This window comes from Mus pahari, chromosome X (assembly GCF_900095145.1).
Source record: "Mus pahari chromosome X, PAHARI_EIJ_v1.1, whole genome shotgun sequence".
NCBI classification, from domain to species: domain Eukaryota; kingdom Metazoa; phylum Chordata; class Mammalia; order Rodentia; family Muridae; genus Mus; species Mus pahari.
In genome coordinates, this window is record NC_034613.1 from 63836999 (window position 1) to 63846997 (window position 9999).

General features: G+C 36.0%; 1 protein-coding gene across 5 annotated transcripts in view; it reads right to left on the reverse strand.

The window, feature by feature from the left end:
- Nucleotides 1–9999, reverse strand: part of F8 (coagulation factor VIII) — a 195254-nt gene that overhangs the window by 76742 nt on the left and 108513 nt on the right. For 4 of the 5 annotated variants that reach the window (XM_029534480.1, XM_021188046.2, XM_029534481.1 and 1 more), the window contains 6 exons: nt 7446–7655; nt 6743–6971; nt 6379–6561; nt 5388–5504; nt 4611–4682; nt 2759–2844 (listed from right to left, as the gene is read on the reverse strand). In XM_029534480.1, the coding sequence (XP_029390340.1) occupies nt 2759–2844; nt 4611–4682; nt 5388–5504; nt 6379–6561; nt 6743–6971; nt 7446–7655 (897 nt within the window). Of the gene's footprint in view, nt 1–2758; nt 2845–4610; nt 4683–5387; nt 5505–6378; nt 6562–6742; nt 6972–7445; nt 7656–9999 lie in introns of those variants that run through there. The other variant, XM_029534483.1, reaches the window with a different exon arrangement.

The following is a 9999-nucleotide window of genomic DNA, read 5'->3' on the forward strand; positions in this document are numbered from 1 at the left end:
AGAGAGAGAGAGAGAGAGAGAGAGAGAGAGAGAGAGAGAGAGAGAGAGAGAGAGAATGGAGTTACCTTAAAATAGGGCAACAATGCTCCTACTTAATATCACAGCCAACAAACAAAAAGCTCAATTCTAGGAATGGGTTACCTATTTTAGAGTTCTTAGTCAATGAGTTCACATAGATTCCCCAAACATTATAGGCTATTGCTAATGTTACTGTTTACCCTCTAGATGGTAAAAACCAATTACTGAAGACACCATACACTTGAGTAATAGAACATGGATAAATCAAGTTGGTACTGACATGGAAGTTTCATCCATACTTATCTTTTCCCCACATATAATATTTTTATTGATTCTCAAACATTATGCACCCTGATTACAATCTCTTCCCAGTCCTTCCAAGTCTAGACCCTCTCATGAATTATACTCCACACAAAAAATAAAAAAATAAAAAGAACAAAGAAAGAAAGAAACAACAACAATAAAATAGTTGACTTTATGTTGTCTATGTATTCACTGGAACAGGGTCAAACTCTCAACAGTTTGCCCCCTAAACAGAACTGAATCCTTTTTAGCTTTCATGGTGCTAGACTTTTCTATGTACACTGCCAGGAGAGAAAAGTAGTTAAAATCTTGTCCAACTATGAACTCTGTAAGCTACAATAATGCCTGATCTGACAATATATGTCCACTGGTATAATACTGCTATTGAAGTGACCAACTACTTTCTGCTTAGATCTAAGATCTGCTCCATGACCTGGAACCCATAACTGCCACTGTTAAAAGGTCCAAGAACCTGAGATTTGATAAGTCATAGGCTCTAGAGGAGGACTTAATACTATTATTTTGCTAAATGGACATAGTATTAAATTTACTTCTGATGACTTACTGCTATACCCATAGCTCAATGTATTTTTCAACCCTCATTAGACAAGTTTCTCCTTACAGAAGATGACAATTAACACAGAGACACCCAACTGTTCAACATACAAAGAGTAAGAGTGTTCAGCCTAAAGTGGGACATACATATTAAACACCTCCTACAGCTCAGGGATTTTTGTGGAAGATGGGTTGGAAAGATTGTAAGAGCCAGAGGTGGTCAATAACAACAAAGAACAGTATTTTCTAAACACAACAGGGTAGTAGAACCTATGAACTCAAAGCAACATAACAATATGCACAAAGTCTACACAAGCTTCAGTCAGAAAAAAATCTCAATATGGGGTGGGGAAAAGTGGGTGTAAAATCCTACCACTAGCTCATGTACTTTGGGTATTTGATAGCTGGTGGGAGAAGGAATACCATCTTTCTTCATCAGAGTAACACCCAGTAGGTTGAGCACACACAGAGAAGGTCCCACTACTAAGAGTAGCTGGACAATACAAAGTGGACTCAAAGTAGAAAGAAAAAGAAGAAATCTCAAAAGTTGGGTGGGAAGGTAAGAGAAAGTGGAGAGGATGGTTATGGAAGGAATTGTGGGAGGAGGCATGAATATGTTCAAAGTACATTATTTGAAATTTCCAAAGAATAAAAAAAATATTGTTAAACATAATATGGAGAGTAACAGACAAATACAATTGATATTTAGCCCTGTCCTCCACATGTGCTATGCACAAGCACACACACATGCACACACATAAATTCATACCATACATACATACATACATACATACATACATACATACATACATATATACATATATANAGATTAAAATAAAAAGATGATTTTCATGCTAATTTTTAATATGGCTACTAGAAAATGCCAAATAATACATGTGATTTTATGTACATCATATTTCCATTGATGAGGGCTCATCTTGATGAAATAGCAAAGTGAGATAATCTGAGAGACTGTATACATTTAAAAATTTTGAGCTAACCTACCTCAAGTATTAGTTCATCTTAGCTTACCACAGTAGACTATATTAAGTAGGTACTTCCTAATACCCAAGGGATAGAAATCTTCTGAGAAAAGGACAGACTTAATTATATAAAAGAAGCTACAATTTATTTGCTTTTAAGATTAAGGACTAAGCTACCTATTTTGTATAAAAATGAAGAACAGTAGAGGATTCAGGAGTACCTACTTAGTTGGAGATATCTCATCATAGAAAATACATGGTTTTGAAAATAGTGTCTTAGGTTTCCATTGCTGTGAAGAGGCACCATAATCAAGTCAACTCTTATAAAGAACAACAGTTAATTGAGGCTGTCTTATAGTTCAGAGGTTCAGTCCATTATAATCATGGCAGGAAGCATGGCAGTGACCAGGCAGACATGGTAATGAAGAAGGAGCTGAGAGTGCTACACCTTGATCCAAAGGGAGCCAGGAAGAGACTATCTTGCATACTGAGTGGAGCCTCAGCATAGAAGTCCTCAAAGCCTACCCACTCAGGGACTCAAGTCCTCCAATAAGGCCACATCTCCTCTAATAAGGCCACACCTCCTAATAGTGTCACTCCTTATGGCCAAGCATACAAACATGCAAATCTATGGGGGCCAAATCTATGCAAACTACCACAGGTAGTTAATTCAAATTTATAGAAATCATTCTGATGTTAGATTCCAAGTATAAAGAGATGGGATGGATCTGCATATTAAATTCTATTCCAAATGACTAATTTTTGAATATTTCTGAACAAATGTAGTTATTCTATTCTATAGTTTCCTCATATGTTAAATGATATTCTATGGGAAAGACTACAGAATGATAATATTTTGAACTCGGTGAATGTTGATACATTTCTCATAGTTTTCTGACCTTGATCCAAGAAAAGGGTTCCTTGGTACTCCAGGCATTGATTGATCCGGAATAATGAAGTCTTGCCAGGTTTGGGGCCCACTGTCCTTTGTCCAAGAAAGAAGAGAGAGATTATATTATTCTATTTTCAATTGAATTTATCTTAAAAACTTAGGAACAACAGTATTATCTAGAGAAAGGTTAATTCTAGCTGCAGAAGAGATAAAGCATAAAAGTTTTATAGCATGGCAGTATTGATTATTGTCTAAAGGATTTGCTTTTTGGTGTTTTATATTCTATGTTCTAATTTCTTTGGGAGGAGGCAGTACTGGGGAATAAACCTGGGGCTTTGCATGTGTTAAGCAAGTAGTCTACCACTGAGCTATATATATGCAATATGCAAGTGGTACTAAAATGTTTCTTTACCATATAATGTACATTTATTGTAGAAATGCTAGAAAATTAAAAAATAGCAAAAATAAATAAAAAGCATAGTGTTTCTATTCAGAAATACATTAAATAAATAATACTTAAACCTCATTTCCAAGGGGGAATTTTCTCCTTTTTTAAAAAAGATTTATTTATTATTATATCTAAGTACACTGTAGCTGTCTTCAGATGCACCAGAAGAGGACGTCAGATCTCATTACAGATGGTTGTAAGCCACCATGTGGTTGCTGGGATTTGAACTCAGGACCTTTGGAAGAGCAGTCAGTGCTCTTAAGCACTGAGCCATCTCTCCAGCCCGGGAATTTTCTTCTTTAAAGTAGAGGTTGACAAACACACACACACACACACACACACACACACACACACACACACACACACACACATATAATAAAATTTTTTCTCAAGGTAATATTTTAAGTGATTATTTGAAAATTTCACATAATACACCCTGATCACACTCACTTCTCAATTCTCCCAGGTCCCCTCCTTCCACTAGTGTGACCTCCCCCCAAGAAAAGGAAGAAAAAAAAACAAATCTGATTTGTGCTGCCTATATACTCACTGGAACACAGTCAAACTCCCAATGGCAAACCCCTTAAGAAAAACTGAGTCCCTCCCTACCTATGCCCCTGAATATTTGGAAAGAGGAAGTAAACTGGAAGATTGGGAAGAGGAGTATGAAAGGATAATATGGGACAATGAATAGAATCAAAGTATATTATATTCAATTAAGAAAACAAAATGTCACAGTGAAAACAACTGTTTTGCACAAATAATATAGCGTAAAATAGAAAATTATTCTCAACTCATATACAAAACCCATAGACAATGATCTGTAAACCCTTATTCTAGAATAATTTTCTATAAACACTATTTAAGCTTGACTATCACTGTTCAGAAGAAATGGTAGCTTCTTAACTATGCTCAATAGAATAGACTCATGGGAGCAGTTCTGAAGGTACTAGGGGAGGGTATTTCAAGAGTTAATGTCATTGCCCAGTTAAGCCTGAATTAAGGTAAGGGGCCTAAATTAAGATGGTCATAATAAGAAATGGAAAGAAGAATGTGGACTTGAGAGGAGTCTACTGAGAAGAAGTAAGAAAAGAATGGAGAGGGGCTGAAGAGATGGTGCACCAGTTAAGAGCACTTTTTGCTCTTCCAGAGGACCCAGGTTTGTTTCCCAGCAACCACAAGGCAGCTCACAAAGTGTAAGTCCAGCTTCAGGGAATTCTATACCCTCTTCTGACCTCTGTGGGCATCAGGCATGCCCATTTCCATGAAGACAAAACATCCATATATGTAAAATAATATAATGTAAAAAAGAGGAAAGTATGGAAGGGAGTTGATTGGTTATTTGAAACTGTTCTACAGAAATAAAAAAAAAATCAGCCCCAATTCTTATGGCAAAAATAATGGTATTTACCATAGTGTCCTGAAGCTGTAATCTGGAAATCACGGATGCTTCCAGAAGCCATTCCAAGAGGAATCTGACACTCTGAAATCAAACACAGAAGCTAGAAATGACCCATAACCCATTAAATTATAATATTTTTAGGTAAGTGGTTGTTCTGTTACTTGCTTAAGGATTGTCTTAGTGTTTTACTGCTGTGAAGAGACACCATGACCAAGACAACTCTGGTAAGGATAACATTTATTTGGGGCTGGCTTATAGGTTAAGAGGTTCAGTCCATTATCATCAAGGCAGGAGTATGGCAGCATGCAGGCAGGCATAGTTCAGGATGAGCTGAGAGTTCTACATTTTCATCTGAAGGCTGCTAGTGGAAGACTGATTTCTAGACAGCTAGGGTGAGGGTCTTAAAGCCCACACCCACAGTGACATACCTACTTCAACAAGGCCACACCTTCTAATAGTGCCACTCTCTGGGTCGAGCATATACAAACCTTCACAAGGTTATATCCCCAAACTCTTACAAGTGAAATTTCTAAGTTATCTCTGGTAATTAAATCAAAATTAAGTTCCCAAATCTGCATTATAAAATTGAAGACTTTTAAGCAACAGTCTGCTAAATATCACAGCTTGATATTCAAAGGATCCAAAGCTCATTCATTTTAAATTTAATAGTAACACAAGATTGTTTTTATTTTTTGACAAAGACAGACACTTCAAGGAGGAGGGAAATTATACAGATTATTATTAATAAACTGAATGGTTAGTGAACTCCTATCCATAGTTACTCACGCTTGCTGTACACCAGAAAAAGAGTGCTCATCCCAGCCTGTAAGTGCTCGCCAATAAGGCATTCTACTCGCCAAATTCCAGCTCTGGATGGTATCATTTCCAGTGTCTCAAAAACACCTTTTAAAATGAAAAGGAAGAAAAAGTATTTTTCATTAAAAAATGAGTATGGAATACATTGGCTTATTTACAATATGTAATATGAAAATAGTTACCAAAATTCAGTTCCATCACCTTAGATCTCTCAAGTGCAAAATATTTACCATGTGATGTTTTGCTCTGAAAAAAAAAATCCTAGAGGTATCTTTCCAATTGACCAGATGTAACCTTCAAGGTGAATAGAAATCACAGTAAGATCTTCTAGGATCCAGGGCATTAGGTAAAGGGATCTCAAGTTATAAGAAGCTGGAGGGATGGGAGAAGCTGGACAGTTGACTCAGGGGTTAAATGTGCAAATGCTCTTGCAGAGGACCTGAGTTTGGTATCCAATTACTTATGTCAGGTCACTCACAACTGCCTGCAATTACAATTCAAGGGGTTCTGATGACTTCTTCTGACCTTTGTGACCACCAGACACTTATATGTGCATACAGACACAGACATACACACACACACACACACACCTGTACAAAGGGACAAATGGAGAACTGAAATAAAATTGTGTTTTGATCAACACTGTCATTAGTGCTTCATCAATATATTGGTTATATCTGTAACCAATAGCTGCTAGTATCATGTGGGATTTGAGAGGAATATAATAAAAGATTCTTAGGAAATTACTATCTAGTGTTATTATTTTTAGGTAGTTTTTATGCATCTGAAATTATCTTGTTCATTTGCTAATGTATTTAAATCTGTGTATAGGATTAAGTTACTTTGAAAAAGTAAGGCATTTCAGTAAGGAGCCTCTCTGAAACTCTTTATATCAATAGTACCATTTAAAATAAGTTATCAATAAATACAGTAGATAGAGAACATATAAACTATCTCACACCTGGGTAGAGGTTGTACACTGCCATTTTATACTCCTCTTTTTTCCGTACAGTAAAAACATGTCCACTGAAATGAATAGATTGGATGTTCTCATTGTTGCCCATGCTGAGAAGATACCATCGAATCCTTTGGTCTTGAGCCATTACTAAGCCTGGTAGGGTATCCATTACATAACCATTGATTGCTAGAGAAGAACACAGAGAAAATTACTAAAATCTATCACTGAAGTTTCTGTTTCTTCACAGAAAATACTGATATCCTTCAGCATTTCACTTATTACTCTTCAAGTCTCTGGCTCATGGCCCATTTGAAAAAGTACACACTATATTTCACAGTGAGTAATATTTAAGTATGGATTTTGTTACCATGGAAGCGATAATTCTCTTTCAAAGTGGGGTCTTCCATCTGGAAATTGCAGGGTGTCTTGCAGTTCCTTTCCACATTTTCAGTGAAGTACCAGCTCTTAGTCTCATCAAAGATAGTGAAAAGCAGAGCAAATTCCTGAACTGACACTTGTCTCCCATGAGCAGGATTCAGTGTGTTCGTGTGGCAAATCAGAAGGGGTCCAATTAATCCTGAGTGCATATCTCTTTCCTAGAGATCCCAGGAGGGCATTAATTGTATTAGTGTAAGTCTCTTGTCAACTTGCATGCCAAAGTACCACTCATTCTATGTAGTAGATTTCAGAGTAATATTTCTAACATAAAAAGTGACATCACTTCCCTTGCTTAAAATTCTCACTGTGCTTAGGATAAATACCAAAATGCTTACCATAGAAGATAAAAATCAGGCTGGAAAAGATAGCTCAATGGTTAAGAGCACTGGCTGCTCTTCCAGAGGATCTGTGTTTTATTCCCAGTACCCACATTTCAGCTCACAATTGTTTTTTAACTCCAGTTCCAGGGGATCCAAAGCCTCCTTATGGTCTTTGTGGGCAACAGACATACACATGATGCACAGATGTAAACACAGGCAAAACACCCATACTCATTTAAAAATTCTAAAAATAATAATAAAGACCATTTCTTTTAAGTGAGAATATGGATATCCCAATAAAGAAAGGCTTACAAGATCAACATCAGAGAAATAAGCCCAGGCCTTGCAGTCAAACTCATCTTCTGTGGGTGCCATATGATGTTGTACTTTCCAAAAATAAATTTTGGTTTCATTAGGCTTGACAAAGTTTCTTCTAAGTTCTTCTCCTCTCTGATCTTCCTTATAAGAAATGAGGCTAGAATAGAAGGAATAGGGACGGGAGGCCTGGTTTTTGAAAGTTACCTGAAGAGGAAAAAAATCCAGGAAAATAATTTTTTAGAATAATAAAATCCTAAGGATTTATAAGGTTTTATATCTGTATCCCCCTATCTTTTGGTCTCTATCCAATTTTGATTAACTTAGACTTTAAGAAGAAAGTTACGAGAAAAATTTGAATTCTAGTTTTATAAGATGAAAATTACAAAGGAGAAAATTATTAAACTCTTAAAATTAATTCAAAAGTAAACAGAAAATATCACTATAACTTGAAGAGTGACTACTTAAGGTTTCTTATAACAAATTCCAAGATGGATGTATATTATCTTTTAAATTTTTTATTTATTTTAATCAGTTCTTTGAGAATTCCAAACTGTAACTTGATTAAATTCACCTCTACTTTTTCTCCCAGATCAAACCCTACATCCCTACTCACTCACTTTGTGTCCTTTTAAAAAATGTTTTCTCTTTAGATTAAAAAAGTATGCATATTTATCATAGAATATATGCAAAGTGAAATAAATTCCAAGATAGAAAAAAAAGTATCTATAATCCCATAGCTTTAGAGGTATCTATGTTTATTATCAGTCACTTGGGAAAAAAAATGAATGAATATTTTTGGAATAAAATAAAATAACTTTGACCTTTTTCTTAAAATGCACCAAAAATTACTTACATTTTATAGGACTTAATGAGATATAATTGAATAATAAAAGTATTTTCCTTAAAGAAGTATTTTCCTAAGTTTACTGTCTCTTAATTTCATAAGATTTTCTTAAAAAATAAAATAGTTTTTAGGTAGTAACACGTAAAACATTCCTCTTTGACAATTTCACTGCTTTTGTATTTATAAAAATTTCTCTCTAACCAGAAGGCTTTTAAATATTTTCTTTTATAGCATAATTTTATATTTAAATACTTTTAGTTAAAATTGTCACTGGTTAATATCTAATATGTAGCCGGGCAGTGGTGGCGCATGCCTTTGATCCTAGCATTTGGGAGGCAGAAGCAGGTGGATCTCTGAGTTTGAGGCCAGCCTGGTCTACAGAGTGAGTGCCAGGACAGCCAGGACTACACAGAGAAACCTTGCTTTGAAAAAACAAAAAAAATCTAATATGTAAGGTAATATTAATAAAATTATCCCCTCTAAAAAGACAAATTTACAAAGGATGTTAAAAGAGAATTCATAATTCACATATAGTACAGTTCTGGAGTTTTATCCTAGTTAAAGGAAAATAATTATTTATAAAATAGAAAAGAGGGAAGCTGGGTGTGGTAGCATCCACCTTTAATCATAACACTCAAGAGGCAAAGATAAGATTTCTCCAAGTTGCAGGTCAAGGCTACATTGTAAATTGCTGTCTCAAAGAAATGTAAGGAAAAAGGAAATGCTTTCAAAGGTTATTCAAAGTACATGGTTAAGTAACCTATGGTTCCAACAATTCATATAATAGATTATTATGTAGTCATTTTTTCCTTGTTTTGTTTTTATAGACAAAGTCTTTCTCAAGATTGTCCTGACCGTCTTTGAATTCCCTACACAGATGAGGCTGAAATAAAACTTAGAGATCCACTGGCCTCTGCCTCTGCCTCCAGAGTGCAGGGATGGGAGGTAAGGTCCAGAGTTGGGGGGAGGATTAAAGAAAGGCACATGCTACCACACCCAGCCACAGAATCCTTCCTTTCATACTTATAAAGTATTTAATGATATAAAATGTTTATTATATAATACATAATTAAAAAGAAGAATTATATATGATATAATTTCTTTTCTAAATTATTTTATTAGATATTTTCTTCATTTACATTTCAAATGCTATCACGAATGTTCCCTATACCCTCCCCACACCCTGCTCCCCTACCCACTCACTCCCACTTCTTGGTCCTGGTGTTCCCCTGTATGGGACATATAAAGTTTGCAAGACCAAGGGGCCTCTCTTCCTAATGATGGCCAACCAGGCCATCTTCTGCTATATATGCAGCTAGAGACACAAGCTCTGGGGGGGGGTACTGATTAGGTCATATTGTTGTTCCACCTATAGGGTTGCAGACTCCTTCGGCTCCTTGTGTAATTTCTCTGGCTCCTCCATGGGGGCTCTGTATTCTATCCTACAGATGACTGTGGGCATCCACTTCTGTATTTGCCAGGCACTGGCATAGACTCATAAGAGATAGCTATATCAGGGTCCTTTCAGCAAAATCTTGCTGGCATATGCAATAGTTTCTGCATTTGGTGACTGATTATGGGATGGATCCCCAGGTGGGGCAGTCTCTGGATGGTCCATCCTTTCGTCTTAGATCCAAACTTTGTCTCTGCAACTTCTTCCATGGGTATTTTATTCCCTATTTTGGGGAGGAATGAAGTATCCAC